The sequence below is a fragment of the Saccopteryx bilineata genome, chromosome 1, assembly GCF_036850765.1.
Source record: "Saccopteryx bilineata isolate mSacBil1 chromosome 1, mSacBil1_pri_phased_curated, whole genome shotgun sequence".
NCBI lineage: Eukaryota > Metazoa > Chordata > Mammalia > Chiroptera > Emballonuridae > Saccopteryx > Saccopteryx bilineata.
Window position 1 is genome coordinate 312,378,530 of NC_089490.1, and position 16,639 is coordinate 312,395,168.

A 16,639-nucleotide genomic window follows, 5' to 3' on the forward strand; every position below is an offset into this window, starting at 1 on the left:
TGTATTACAATTAAAAATCAGATCATCTTTCTGTTATCTATGACAGCAGTTTTCAAACTATTATCTGAACTCTCCTGGAGGGACCCCATGGCCTTTTCGGAGGGGCTCGGAGGTAAAAATGATTTCATAATAAAACTGAAGGTTATTTGCCTTTTTGTTTCTCATTTCCTCATAGGAGTACTCCAGAGACTGCATGACATGTGATAATGACATCCTCTGAAAGCAATGGAATGCGTACTTTTATATTTTAGTGACTTAAATATATTTTTTGATTTCTAATCAATATTAGATCACCCACAAAAACTGTTTGGAGTCCTCCAAAAATATATAAGATAATAAAGGGAAGAAGAGAACAGAAAATTTTGAGGCCATGCATTATTCAAATCTTCAGAAATGTTTATCATACTTTATAGCAAAATTTTTAGCAGGATTATGAACAAAAGGAAAAGTGAACAGACTTGAGTTTTATTTCTTAGGGCTCACTTATAATGAGGTAAGAGTAAACCTCAGCTAGCTAAGGAAGGCCAGAAATGTTCAAGAATAAACCTAGGCCCTGGCTGGGTGGCTCAGCCAGTGGCCTGGTGTGTGGAAGTCCCAGGTTCAATACCCGGCTAGGGCACACAGGAGAAGCGCCCATCTGCTTCTCTGCCCTTCCCCTTCTCCTTTCTCTGTCTCTCTCTTCCCTTCCTGCAGCCAAGGCTCCACTGTAGCAAAGTTGGCCCAAGTGCTGAGGAAGGCTCCACAGCCTCCACTTCAGATGCTAGAATGGCTCCAGTTGCAATGGAGCAATGCCCCAGATAGGCAAAGCATTGCCCTGTGGTGGGCATGTTGGGTGGATCCCGGTCAGGCACATACAGGAGTCTGTTTGCCTCTTTGCTTCTCACTTCAGAAGAATTAAAAAAAAACAACCCCAAAATATAATATTATTTTTAAGAGTCAATTTCATATTAATGGACAAATACAAACTCTAAGCACTATGTTCTTCACTGCTTAAGAAACCAGTTCTATTTTTCTAAGTGTGCTGTAAAATGGTAAGTTTAATACATCATTACCTGAGAGAGAAAGAGATACCACAGCTGTGTAAATGTGTAATACTCTCTTAGTTCTTTCTAATAAATAGTGGTTGACATATAAGCAAATTTACATTTAAGAATATTAATAATATTTATATTATATTTTCACTCTAGAGACAAAAGTAAAATTTCCTTATTACTATTTTGACATAACTTCTAAATTGCTTAGTCTATGCTATATAGATTTTAAAGTTTAAGCACAACTGGAATACACAAACATCTAGCTTTATAGTGAACTGTCACATTTCGGACACAGTATAAAACAATGTTCAACAACAGAAAACAATGTATAACAACCAAAAAGAGTTATAATTCATCAAAGTTATTTTAGGCACTAATCCAAAATTATGTGTTATTCAAATGATATAGTATTTTATTTTAGTGGCTCAACCAGTAAAATTCAATGTAAAGAGTGAGAGAAAAATTTCAGAGGAAAGAAAGTAAATACGTCATAATTGAAAGCAAAATATGAAACATGAGAATAAGAAATATCTTTTCATATTATCCATATAAGAACTTGCCAGTGCTCTGTATTCATCAGAACAGAAAATGTTTCTGAGTTCATTGGAAGAGTACTAAAAAATGAGAGAAAAGCTCTCTTTTTAAAAGCCCTTTAAGAACTGATTTGGTTACTGTCACAATAGGGGGAAAAACAGACTGTCAAACTCATGACACTCATGTGGAGAATAATTTGAAGTAATTACTGGATTCTTTTCTAATAGATAGGCGTATCCCAGAGAAAATTAAGGGTAGGAGGTAGGGTGCCCTGAAGGGTGAGGTCATTTCTTGCATGTTGAAAGCCAGCCTGAAATGTGAACTTAGGTGTTGGGCGTCTGGTGGGGGCTTCTGAGGAGTCCAGCCATCTAAGAGTGTGCTACTGGGAGTAGAGTAATTACAGAGCCACCTGCCAAGAGCAGGAGACCAGAGCTAAAAAGGGTGATTCCCGTGGCAGAGACAAGCTGCAGTGTGGAAGCTGCAGGCTGAATCAGACTATTATCCGCCAGGACTGTGCTCTGTTTAGCTCTCTGTTCTCTTCGCACTGAGCCTTTACTGCCAGCTTATTTGAACACTCCTGCCTTGTCTCAGGTCTGCTGCCGAGCAAAAAGGCGAGGCCTTTCATCTACTTACTCATTCAAAATCAGCTTTTCACTGAAGACACCATGAGATTGCCTCTCCCATCAGGAGAACATCTTTTATTTCTGGGTTATATTTTTTCTATTAAGTCAGGAATCCCCCTAAAATTTTGCCTGTATTATTAATTTGGTTAGAAATGTTTAATAGATTTCTATTTGAATAACTCATATGGACAGTGCCACAGAAATATAAAGTGATATTATTCAGTTTTATTCCAGCCCATGTTTAAATGATTCTAAAATCCAGATTTTTTTTTTTTTTTTTTTTTTTTTACAGAGACAGAGAGAGTCAGAGAGAGGGATAGATAGGGACAGACAGACAGGAATGGAGAGAGATGAGAAGCATCAATTATCAGTTTTTCGTTGCGACACCTTAGTTGTTCATTGGTTGCTTTCTCATATGTGCCTTGACCGTGGGCCTTCAGCAGACCAAGTAACCCTTTGTTCCAGCCAGCGACCTTGAGTCGAAGCTGGTGAGCTTTTGCTCAAACCAGATGAGCCCGCGCTCAAGCTGGTGACCTTAGGGCCTTGAACCTGGGCCCTCCGCATCCCAGTTCGACACTCTATCCACTGCGCCACCGCCTGGTCAGGCTCTAAAATCCAGATTTTATTTATCCTTCAGTTGAAACATTGATAATAATATCCTATGTTTACAAATCAAAGCACTTAAGCAATATGAAAATATATTAAAGCTTCAAAACCAGTAGTCGGCCAACTTTGTAAAGGTCCAGATAGTAAATAGGCTTTAGTGGCCATACAGTCATTGCTACAACTACTTAATTTTGTCACTGTAGTTACAAAAGTAGCCACAGACAATGCATAAATGAATGAATGAAGGAGTTCCAACTCAACTTTATTTACAAAAATGGGTAGCCAGGCCCTGGCTGGTTGGCTCAGCGGTAGAGCATTGGCCTGGCGTGCGGAAGTACCGGGTTCGATTCCCGGCCAGGGCACACAGGAGAAGCGCCCATTTGCTTCTCCACCCCTCCCCCTCCTTCCTCTCTGTCTCTCTCTTCCCCTCCCGCAGCCGAGGTTCCATTGGAGCAAAGATGGCCTGGGCGCTGGGGATGGCTCCTTGGCCTCTGCCCCAGGCGCTATAGTGGCTCTGGTCGCAACAGAGACACCCCGGATGGGCAGAGCATCACCCCCTGGTGGGCGTGCCAGGTGGATCCCAGTTGGGCGCATGCGGGAGTCTGACTGTCTCTCCCTGTTTCCAGCTTCAGAAAAATACAAAAAAAAAAAAAAAAAAAAAAGTAAAAAGCCAGCCAGACCTGGCCCACAGACTTTAATTTACTGACCCTTGCCCCAAACAATTTTATGAAGAGGTAACAAGGGTATTATTACCCAATTTAAAGATGAAGAACCCTAAGCTCAGTCAGTTAAGCACAAACCATGGGCCAGCCCATGGAAACACAAATGGGAACAAGACATGATGTTTCCCTTGAGAGGCAGTGCAGTGGAGTGGATAGAGCCCTTTCTAACTGTGTGAGATTGGGCAGTCACATAACTGCCCAGCTTCAGTTTCCTCACCTAAAAGATGGGGATAATACCAATATCTCACCATAAGGTATTGTGACACTTCCTGATATGATTGGCACATACTGAACCCGCAATGAACGTTTTATTATGACTGACTTTGTTATTATCATACTTGTGGTTTGAATAAACTGAATAGAGACCCTACTCCTACATTCGCTCGGGGAGGCTACAAAAGATTTCTAAATTCAATAAATAAGGATTTACAAAAATTGAGCAGCTTCTGCTATGAAAATAAAGGTAAGAGGGAAGAGCACGAGCAAATACCTGGGCCTGGGGGATGGCGTAGCCTGTTCTAGGTCAGGTAAATGGCAGGGCATGAGGGAAAAGTGCTGTACAGGATGGGACTCAGGGGAGAGAGCTTAAAGAAGTAAACTGCAAAAGGTCCAAAACACATGCTAAGATGCACGGGCTTTCTCCTGTTAGACATAGGGATCCTGAAGCTTTTAACCTATAGGATGACATAACTAGACAATCCCTCCAACAGTATTTAAGGAGACAGGAGGAAGGAAGCATCAGTGGCCCAAGTTGGAGATCATGGCTAGAATAAGATAGCGGGCATGGAAAACATTTGAGAGGTATTTGGGGAGTGCTCTATAGTAAGATTTAATGATTTCTATAAATGCACAATATCTCTCCAATTAGAATGATTGCAAACCACTTAAGGATAGAAAAGGTGCCTTTCCTCAAAGTGCCCCACATAGAGGTGAACAGTCTTGGCTTTATAATTTCTTCACTGTGTGAATCAGAGCTTAGTCTAAAATGGCTGTAGTTTGCTCACCTCTAAGGTAGCAACCATTACCTCCCCTACATCTTATGGCGATGACCATAAACAATGATAACACATACGATACTCAAATCATGACCACAAGACAAGTCATATCACAAAAGTCCCTACATGAACTACAATAATTCAAGCTTTCACCCATACTTGTTACAAACCTACTGTGTGCCAGCACACATACAACAGATCAGCTAAGACGGTACACAGCAAGAACCCAAACGTCACTGACTCAGTGAGCATCTCAGCCACTCGAATGAATCATTCAGGTGCTTGTGGCCAGTCTGCTCATTACACCACCTCATTTTTCTTTCAGTCACCTCTTATTTCCCACCTTGAGATAATTTCATTGAACACAACTACCTTTATCAGAAATGGAAAAAATAGGCAATAAAAGGAAATGAAGCTCAGTCGGTGTCTTGGCTAAAATTAAGCAGAGGAGAAAGGGAAGGAGAAAAATTTCAGCTTCTTTAATTTTTAATGATTCACTTCTGATCTAGCAGTAGTTAGTGGAGACAAATGAGTCATCTGCTTAAGTACTTAGACAAACAAAGACACAACAGGATACACTCTTAAATTTATATCTTCTATCAACACTGTTCAATATAATAAAGTTAAGGCAGTTAAACAAATGTTTTCTTCCAATTTTGTTACTGCCTTTTTAAAATGTAGGCACTGCTCTGGACATGGGGACACAAAGATGAGTCAGACATGGGCAGTGGACTGGTTGGTAAAGCCTACTTGCTGGTTCAGGTGCTGGAGGTAAATTTTTCATTAGAAAATTCATGTGAGAATTTAGATGTAAAAGCCAATTTTCTTCTGTGATCTGAGAAAGCATCAGAGGCGCACTGGTGTAGGTTTTCACATTTGGCTCAAGTTTAGATTGTCTGACAGTGTTGAAAGCCAACAGAGTGCCCTGGGTTTCCATTTATGACTTTTAACAGACAGCAAAGAAGATGAAGTTGGTTTCTGCTTCAGCAATAGCCCTCTTGGGAAATTCCCCAAGATCTTAATGATAATGATTTTTAAAAAACCCTTTAGCTCTAAGCAATTATTTAACTAAGTCTCCTTTTTTCTTTTTCTTTCTTCCTTTCTTTCTTTCTCTTTCTTCCTTCCTTTCTTTCTTTCTTTCTTTCTCTCTCTCTCTCTCTCTTCTTTCTTTCTTTCTTTCTTTCTTTCTTTCTTTCTTTTATTTATTAATTTTAGAGAGAGGAGAAAGAGAGAAAAAGAGAGAGAAAGGCAGAGAGGAGCGGGAAGCATCAACTCATAGTAGTTGTTTCTCATATGTGCCTTGACCAGGCAAACCTGGGGTTTCGAACCAGCAACCTCATCATTCTAGGTCGATACTTTATCCACTGTACCACCACAGGTCAGGCAATGATGATTATTTATCAGTGTAACTTGGAGAATATTAGAAGAGGAGATAAAGGTTTATATCTGGTGCATTTAAACTGTTGGAACACTAATATGCAATTATAAGTACTCCTTCTGGCTGTCAAAACAAAACCTTAGGAATCTTATATGACCTGATGGGGTATTAAGAAATATTAATAAAACGTTATCTCAGGCCCTGGCCGGTTGGCTCAGCGGTAGAGCGTCGGCCTAGCGTGTGGAGGACCCGGGTTCGATTCCCGGCCAGGGCACATAGGAGAAGCGCCCATTTGCTTCTCCACCCCTCCGCCGCGCCTTCCTCTCTGTCTCTCTCTTCCCCTCCCGCAGCCAAGGCTCCATTGGAGCAAAGATGGCCCGGGCGCTGGGGATGGCTCTGTGGCCTCTGCCCCAGGCGCTAGAGTGGCTCTGGTCGCAACATGGCGACACCCAAGAGAGTCGCAACATGGCGACGCCCAGGATGGGCAGAGCATCGCCCCTGGTGGACAGAGCGTCGCCCCTGGTGGGCGTGCCGGGTGGATCCTGGTCGGGCGCATGCGGGAGTCTGTCTGACTGTCTCTCCCTGTTTCCAGCTTCAGAAAAATGCAAAAACAAACAAAAAAAAAACAAAAAAAAAAAAACCAAAACGTTATCTCAAAGTCCTAAGTTTTGAGTTAAAAAATTAAGACAAAATTTTAAATCAACCTTTACAACTACCCATCTGAAACTTTTTCTAAGTTCCCGTTTTAGGATGGAGAGCCTATCACACAGCAGGTGCCTGGTAAACATTAGCTGACCCAAGCGAGGGCCTGGAACATGGCCGAGGACTAACCTTCAAAAGCATTTCCTCATGTTGGGGATTATCGGAATCATAGGGTTCTCTGCGCAGTTTTTCCACATCTGCAATAAGGTTTCTGTACCCAACGATTTGCAGAAGACAAGCTTGAAGAGAGATTCCCAACCTAAGGTGTTCAAAAAGGAAGAAACACACGTGAAGGAAAATGAAACATAGTTTGGTATCTGCTCACTTGAAGTGTGCACAACAGGACTTCTCATATTCATTTCATACTGATGCTCAAATAGGCTCTAATTGAAGCACAATCTTACTGAAGCTCCATGGACAGTTGTAGAGTAAAATAAAATAAAACTTGAAACATAAACACCTCAAACACCTCTGCTTGGGAGCATTCCCGATAGCTGAAGCAATGCCAAAAGAAGGAACTCACTGCTTTCACAAGATTTGCCATTCCATTCCAATTTCTCTAGCTGTCTAAACACATTTTTTGTTTGTTTTTTGTTTTTTAAGCTGAAATAAAATCTGGTTTTCTTATCACCACATGGTTCAAATTCTGTTCTCTGAGCAAACGGATTTATACCTTTCCCCTACCATGCCTATTTATTTTAAGATAGTGATTCTTTTTATTTATACTAGTCTCATCTCCAGGGTTAAAAGAATAAAATCCCCTGTTCCTCCCATTCTTTCTCATGTGACATGGTTTTCAGATGTTTCACTGTCTTGCTCAGTCTTCTCTGAATGTATACTGTTTCACAGCCCCATCACAACACATCACTGGGACAGAAAACATTTGGTAAGTACGACACCCACAGCAACATTACTGCTTGTGACCTGAATGCTGTTTTTCTCTCCTATAACCTAGAAAGTGAATTAGGGTTCTTTAAGCAGTCACATAACATTACACGTTTATTAAACAGATGGCTAACTAATCAACAAGATCTTTTTTTCATAAAAACTACTGTCACATAATTTATTCCCCTACATTTGTTTGAAGGCATTAAAATTTTTTTTAATTATTTTATTTTTAATAAGAGGGAGAGAGAGACAGGTGGGAAGGGAGACAGGTGAGGAACATCAACTTGAAGTGGAAGCACCTTAGTTGTTCACTGATTGCTTCTCTTTTGTGCCTTGACTGGGGAACTCAAGCAGGTTACTCAAGGGACCTGTTGCTCTAGCCAGTGACCTTGGGCTCAAGCCAGCAACTGTGGAATCATGTCTATGATCCCAGGCTCAAGCCAGTGACCCTGTACTCAAGCTACCGGGTTTTGAACCTGGGTCCTCAGTGTCTCAGGTCTATGCTTTATCCACCACTGGTCACACTGATGGCATTTTTAAAATATGAAGGTGGTATTTCATGTTTATTTATTCTTGTCAGATTCTTTACAGTCATTAGTTTTTTGTGGTTCAAAATAGTTGAACATTGGCAATTTCATATAATTTCTGCTCTTAATTCATTAGTAAGTTTGAACATTTTTGTTGTTGGGTGGTCATTATAATCACGATGACAGTGTCATCACCATCTTTTTGTTGGGGGAAGAGAATAAGACGTATAAAAATGTAAGACTAAAGTTGGGAGCAATAGAGAATTATATCTTAGGATTGTATACATACCCCAAATGTAGAGGGCAATGTTAGATAACCCAGAATACTAAAAACTCAAATCAAACTGAATGTTCAATTAAATAGACCTTATAATTAATTGTTACCTTAGCACAGGGGTCGGGAATCTTTTTGGCTGAGAGAGCCATGAACACCACATATTTTAAAATGTAATTCCATGAGAGCCATACAATGACCTGTGTACATTACACATTATCCAATAAAAATTTGGTATTGTCCCGGAAGACAGCTGTGATTGGCTCCAGCCACCCACAACCATGAACATGAGTGGTAGGAAATGAATGGATCGTAATACATGAGAATGTTTTATATTTTTAACATTATTATTATTTTTATTAAAGATTTGTCTGCGAGCCAGATGCAGCCATCAAAAGAGCCACATCTGGCTCACGAGCCATAGGTTCCTGACCCCTGCCTTAGCACCAAAAAACTAAATCAGTTACTTTAGTATAGGAAAAGTGAACGGTGACACTGGTCACCCAAGAAACCAATGCAGAACTGAAAAGAGTTAAATTTGAGGCAAAGTAGAGAAATGAAAGAATAAGGAACAAAAAAAGCCAATTCACTTTTTACTGTAGTAATTCTTACTAGTGCATCAGTAGCACTTGAAAAAACACAATGAAAACAAAGTGAGATTTAATAGTAGTAATGGCTTGATAAATTCTAAAATATTTCCATCCTAGCCCTCCCTATTTCTTGATTATTTTTCCAGAAAACTATTAAATTTTAAAAATCACATTTGTCAATGTCAATCTGCGGAAAAAGTACCAAAATCCATACTGAGATGTAAAAATACAATCTACTACCAATAAGGTTTTCTTTTTCCCCCTAGAGTAAATGGAAAAAAAAGGCAAGGAAATTCTCTTGAATGAAACATATAACTTTTATAGAAGAGATAAAAAACTTGCTATTTAATCTAATCCAATCCCTAAATATGATTATAGGTCTAATATATCCCTCATGCCTAATGGAAGTCTTTAAATTTTTTGTTCAGCTTAATTTAAAATAAATTGTCCCATTATCACCTTCCCCAAGAAATAAAATATGTCAAAAGGTTCAAAAAAGACATTTATTGCATGATGAAATCACTTTTAATGCCTGAATAAGAAAAAGGAAGCTAATTTAGGTGGTGGCTGCAGAAGAATGCTATGGAGACCACCTGGGAATGGAGTTTTGTGACGAGCTCCAATTAGCTAGTACCTAGAATCTCTCAAAGAGACAGGCATCTGATGCAAAGTGAACTCTGAAATCCCCTTCAACTACAGCCTGCCTTTGGCAATTAAAAGTGTTTCTCAGTGACAACATCTGACATTCTCATGCATATCTAAAAGACACTTTGATTGCTGCCTATCTAAACTGTCTCTAAATATATCTACGTGCACAATTTATTCTACCCAATATCCTTAGCCCAATTTTTTACTGAAAATTCCTGTTCCCAATGGAAAATATAAAGCTAATTTTAAGTGTCATGTACACTGCCAAATGCATTTTAATACTTCCAAGATTAGAGGAATAAATTACAAAGTTCTAAAGTCTTTATATAAAAACCATCTCTCCCTCCCACACATGTCTGTCTTCTTGACAAGCAGATAGGAACTGTCTCCAAGATTTTTAGCCTTTAATGAACTGACAGAGCAGAGTCAACTTAGGCACGTTTACAGTTTGAAGTTGTACTGTAATGTAGAACAAAGGCATTGCATGGAGTGACTGTTGATGAATGGGCTCCCTTTATTCATCTGATACCAAAGGCATCCATCATATTTCTTACATTCATTGCATCTCAAAGCATAAGCATAAATCACAATGAAGTACATAGTTGCTGCTATTTGCAAATATTAAAAAGGCACTCTTTTTCTTTATTCTTCATTTGAAAGTTAAAACATCGCAGATGACTGGGAACTGGAGAAGTGGACAGATTGAGAGAGAAAGAGCGAGAGATTGAGAGAGAGAACAAGTGATCTATAGAAATAATGAATATATAGCCATAACTTGTGTTCAATATTTACAAAATAATAAACATAATTCTTACTGTGGATTTATGTCAGGGTTTATTTTTTTCAGTTCCATAATGTCTTCTATAGTTTTTTCAATAGCATCAGGGTGAACACTCACTGAAGTCTGCAACAGCTGGAAAACACGTTTCAATCATTTCCCTTGTCACAAACACCAGTAGCTTAAGTGGGATCAATTTAGGGTCTATTTTGACAGGGGCTTCAAGTATTTGTTTAAAGCTTCTCTATGAAAATACTTAAACTAAATCAAAAGGCCAAAATTGATTTATATTTAAATTCTAGTAAATTTGACGTTTTTATGATGACATTTTCCTAAATAGTATAATTAAATTTTTTTAAACCATTTTCATCTGTTTTAGACTACTTATATTAAAATATTACATTTTTTTCTCACTCAATATACCTGGATTCCATTGTTACTAGGCACTATATCTATAATTGAGTGGTGTACATTAGGAATATTATCTTAAGGATGTCAAAATTAAATAATAATATTTAAGAATCTTGAAAAAATAATTTTTTCCTCTTATGTGGATACTTAACTACATGCTCTAATAACTAGAATAGTGGCTTTTTTCATTTTCTTGGAAACTCTTAAGTAAAAAGTTAAATGATTTGGATATTGAGGAAACACCAGAAAGTTAATGTTGCTCTTGTTGTCAAGGAATATTTATTTTATGATTTGGGAAATAATATATAAAAGATGAATTTAACAGAGAAGTAATAAATGCACCTTTCATCTGCTTAAGAATTCACACACAGTGCCTACTTTAAAAGTAAAGACAATTCTTTCTTCTCAGTTTCCATTAGTTTTTATAGCTAGTGGTATATTTTATTTCTTAAAAGTTTTACTTTTTGATGAGCTTCCAAGTGAAAAGTTGATTAAAAATTTGGAAACAATTTTACTTACCTTACTCTTTGAATCCCTCAATGATGTTTCTATAAAAGAGACAATTTTTAAAATCATTCAAAAATTATCCTTTACAAGTGGTTTAAATTTACTATATTGAAATAGAACACGGTATCCTCAATCCTGCGAAGCCGACATTTTGCTTACTTCCTTGTTTCAAACTTACCGATTTTCATGGTTCTAGAAGCTCCAGGCTTGGTATTGTAACAGATCCGTTGCAGTTCACATCTTCCGGTCAGCTTCCTCATTACAAATTTCAAGCAGCGCCACAAAAAATTACAGTAAAAATACAGGCACACCTGGATCAACATTCTGTCAAAAACAAAAGACAGCACGCACCCTTCCACTAGAACTCTGCAAGAGAATAAAAAGCAGCCACCACCAACAAGAAAAGAAGCCCAGAAGAAAATCAACCATTAGATTTCTGGGTTTACAAGCTTATTTTATTTTTCTAATTTCCTGTTGTTTTATCTAAGGTAGCTACAAACTCATCGTTGGGAGGGGATCCCAGAACTGTGAGGACATACTTACTATGACTGCAAGCAACTCCAGAATGCCCTATTCTAGTAAAATTGATTTTCTATCAAACTGAGCAGGAGGCATGGAAATCCTCTCCTTTCCTACCTTTGCCTAAAAACATTAAAAAAACAAATCAGTGCCTTTTCAATAGTATCTAGAAGTTGTCTCTCCCTTAGACATTGGGAAAGAACATGCCATGGCAACTCTCCTCTTCTACCTCTGTAGACAGCCTCTCGGCTCATCCTGGTTCATTTCCAACCCACCTTAGTGCTCTTTTTTTTGCCACTATTTTATTTCTTTCCTGTTTCTATTCTTTCCTCCTTCCCTCTGCTTTCCTTTAGGTACTTTTGTCCTTCTTGAGGACTTGGTTGCATGGCTACCTGTCTTCTCTACTGACCATTGCTGACACTTCCTGGACATGCTGAAAGGCCTCCTTATCCGCTCACGGAACAAGAGTGTTGACCTTTGTTTTTTCCAACATCCCTAATTTGAACCTTCCCCAAACTCTACCTTTAGACAAGTTTGTTCTTGACTCCCACTAAACAGTTTTCTTAACTGCCCACCCTATCTCACTCCAATAATACCTCAACAGATTATGAAGTATATTACCACCAATCATGCACTTTTCTATAATGTCTCTGACATGTGAATATGTTTGAAGCTGCTGACTTTTATTTTCAATATGTCAGTGCCCACTACTTCATGGTACTGTTCAAAGTCTCAAAATGACTCAAGCTATAACAAATAGAGGACTTAACAGCCAGAAACTTATATTTAACACATGTTCTCTTAATACCATGCATTCCTAGTACATAGAATTATTTATAGTACTTTCTCTTGGTATCATTTCTAAAAGACATTTCTTCTCCTTAAATATTCATTAAGTCCCTCCAGCTCTAACATAAGGTAATCCAGGGTCATTCAGATGGTTTAGAGTAGTTAGCCAATAGCCTCAATGATGTGGTCCATCCTTGAGTCTGAACCAATGCCTTGATAGTTTTCCTTTGTTCATTTTCCCTGGCTCCAATACCTTGAACAGCCTGTGTTAAAATAAAAATTCCCAAAGGCAAGACCAAAACTTTAAAAACAGAGATGAAGAATTCAATACATGAACTGAAAAATGAGGTAGCAAGTTTAGCTAATAGAATAGGCCAGGTAGAGGAGAGAATCAGTGACATCGAAGACAGGCAACTAAGATGATATAGAGGGAAGATGATAGGAAAGACTCATGAATTAAAAGAAAATGATAGAGCTCTGTAAAAACTGTCTGACTCTATCAGAAAGAGCAATATAAGAATAATGGGTACATCAGAGAAAGAGAGGGAGAAGGGAATGGAGAGCCTATTCAAACAAATAATTGACAAAAAATTCTCAAGGCTATGGAAAGAGATCCTCAAATCCAAGAACAAATAGAATACCTAGTTACCACAACCCAAACAGGCCTTCTCCAAGGCATATAATAATAAAACTGTCAAAAATCAATGACAAAGAAAGAATCCTCAAGGCAGCTAGGGAAAAGAACATAACATATAAATGAAAGTCCATCAGGTTATCATCAGACTTCTCAACAGAAACTCTATAAACCAGAAGAGAGTGGACCAAACATTCTGTAAGTACTGAAAAAGAGAAATTACCAGCTAAGAATACTATGTTCACCAAACTTATTCTTTAAATATGAAGAAGAAAGAAAAACTTTTGCAAACAGAGAGAAGCTGAGGGAATTATCAGCAGAAAACTCCCACTGTAGGAAATACTCACGGGGATTATTCTACAAAGAACAAAAAGACACAAAATGACAAATAAAAGTTCCAACATGGTTACAATATAAACAAGGATAATCTGTGAGAACAATAACATAAAAGGGAAGAAGATAAAGATCTGCAGTAGCTAAGGAGGATGGAAGGCAGAAGCACTTATAAGACAAAAGACCCTTGTACATATGACAATTTTTTTTTCTTAATAACTTAATGGTAACCACCCATGAAAAACCCCCAATACTGGAACATATAGCTTAAAAAAGGAGGAAACAGAGAAAAGAAGCACAGAATACCATCAAACAAAAACAACTGACAGAAACACAGAAGAGAAGAATCAAAGGAGACACAGAGCTACCAGAAAACAAAACATAAAATGGCTATAGGAAACCATCAAGTGTCAATAATCACCCAGAATGTAAATGGACTAAACTCACCAATTAAGAGGCACAGAATAGCAGATTGGATCCAAAAACAAAACCCAACCATATGTTGTCTTCAGCAGACACATCTAAGCTGCAAGGACAAATGTAGACTCAAAATGAAAGGCTGGAAAATGATTCTCCAGGCAAAAAAGTACCCAAAGAAAAGCTGGTGTAGCCATATTTATATCTGAAAATACTGACTTCAAGACAACAAAGGTAACAAGAGACAAAGATGGACATTACATAATGAAAAGGGGACACTATATCAAGAATACATAACACTTCTTAATATATATATTATATACTATATATATAAATATATATACTATATATATAAATATATATTTATATAAATATATTTATATAAATATAAATATAAATACTTATATATATATAAATAAAATCAGGGAGCACTGAACTATACAAGACATCTAATAACAGATCTAAAAATAGAAACAGACAAAAACAAAATTATACTTGGAGACCTCAACACACCATTTATGCCTTTAGATAGATCATCCACACAGAAAATCAATAAAGAAATATCAGCCTTACTGACTTGTGGTGGTGCAGTGGATAAAGCGTCAACCTGGAACCCTGAAGTTGCCAGTTTGAAACCTTGGGCTTGCCTGGTCAAGGCACATATGGGAGTTAATACTTTCTGCTTCTCCCCCTGCCCTTCTCTCTCTCCCCTCTCTAAAATGAATAAATAAAATCTTTAAAACAACAACAAAAAAAACCCTTAAAAAATAAAAATAAAGAAATATCTGCCTTAAATGACATACTGGATCAGTGGTAGTCAACCTGGTCCCTACCGCCCATTAATGGGCATTCCAGCTTTCATGGTAGGTGGTAGCAGAGCAACCAAAGTATAAATAAAAATATAGATTTAACTATAGTAAGTTGTTTCATAAAGATTTATTCTGCCAAACTTAGTGAAAATCCGACATAAAGTACTTGGTAAGTAATTATTATTATATGCTTTAACTTGCTGTAACTCTGCTTTATAAATTTTATAAAGTAAAGTTACTTCCCTACTTTATAAATCACCATTACTGTGGAACCAGTGGGCAGTTAGAAAATTTTAATACTAACAGAGATACAAAAGTGGGCGGTAGGTATAAAAAGGTTGACTACCCTTGCACTAGATCAAATAAACATAATAGATAGTTATAGAACCCAAATTGACAAACCCAAAAATAAAAACCCCAGAACAGAAGGCTACACTAATGAATTTTACCAAACATTCAAAGAGTATTTGGTACTGGTCCTTCTAAAAGTCTTCCAAAAGATTGGAGAAGAGGCAATACTTCCTAACACATTTTATGAGCCCAACAGAGCTCTGATGCCCAAACCTGGCAAGGACAACACAAAAAAAGAAAACTACAAATATCTCTAATGAACACAGATGCAAAAATCCTAAACTAAATACTAGCAAACTGAATACAAGGATACATTTAAAAAATACATCATAATCAAGTGGGATTCATTCCAGAGCACAAGGATTGTTGAACATGTGCAATGAAAATCTATCAATGTAATACACCACATCAACAAAACAAAGAATAAAAATCATATGATCCTACAAATAGATGCAGAAAAGGCATTTGATAAAATACAACACTCATTTATGTTTGAAACACTCAACAAAATGAGTACACAAGGAAAGGATCTCAATATAATAAAGGCCATATATGACAAACTATCAGCCAGTATCATACTAAACTGTAAAAAGCTGAAAGCTTTTCCTCTAAAATCAGAAAAAAGACAAGGATGCCCACTCTCTCCACTCTTATTCAACATAGTACTGGAAGATTTAGCCAGAGCAATCAATCAGTAGAAAGAAATAAAAGGCATCTGTATTGGGAAAGAAGAAGTAAAGGTATCAGTTTTTATAGATGACATGATCCTGTATATAGAAAATGCCAAAGACTACCGAAAAACTATTAGAAATAACAAACAAATGCAGTAAAGGGACACTAAATCAATATACAACAGTCTACTGCTTCCTAAATGCCAAAAATGAAACTTCAGAAAATGAACTAAAAGCAACAATTTCTTTCACAAATGCAACAACAAAAATAAACAAAATACCTAAAAATAAAGTTAACAAAGAATGTGAAGGATCTATATACTGAAACTTACAAAGTATTATTGAAAGAAATTAAAAAAGATATAATGAAATGGAAAAATATTGCTTGTTTATGGATTGAAAGAATCAACATAGTTAAATGGTCATATTATTTAAAGCAGTATATAAATTTAACACAATCCTCATTAAAATCCCAATGTTATTTTTTTAAGAAATAGAACAAAATAATCACCAGATTTGTACAGAACCATAACAGGTCACAAATAGCCAAAGCAATTCTGAGAATAAAGAATGAAGTCAGAGATATCACACTACCTGAGTTCAAATTATACTACAGAGTTATGATAATCAAAACAGCATGGTTTTGGCAGAAAAACCAACACACAGACCAATGGAGCAGAATCAAGAGCCCAAAAATAAAACCACTTGTATATAGGCAAATAATTTTTTTTTAAGATTTTTTTTTTACAGAGATAGAGAGAGAGTTAGAGAGAGGGATAGATAAAGACAGACAGACAGGAATGGAGAGAGATGAGAAGTATCAATCATTAGTTTTTCGTTGCGACACCTTAGTTGTTCATTGATTGCTTTCTCATATGTGCCTTGACCGTGGGCCTTCA

The 16,639-nt window shown here is 37.3% G+C and overlaps 1 protein-coding gene across 5 annotated transcripts in view; it reads right to left on the reverse strand.

Moving 5' to 3' along the window:
• ELMOD1 (ELMO domain containing 1) overlaps positions 1–16,639 on the reverse strand; it is a 94,697-nt gene that overhangs the window by 35,738 nt on the left and 42,320 nt on the right. For all 5 annotated transcript variants that reach the window (XM_066247540.1, XM_066247549.1, XM_066247521.1 and 2 more), the window contains 4 exons: positions 11,396–11,541; positions 11,230–11,258; positions 10,337–10,434; positions 6,724–6,853 (listed from right to left, as the gene is read on the reverse strand). In XM_066247540.1, coding sequence (XP_066103637.1) covers positions 6,724–6,853; positions 10,337–10,434; positions 11,230–11,258; positions 11,396–11,541 — 403 coding nt within the window. The remainder of the gene's footprint in view (positions 1–6,723; positions 6,854–10,336; positions 10,435–11,229; positions 11,259–11,395; positions 11,542–16,639) is intronic.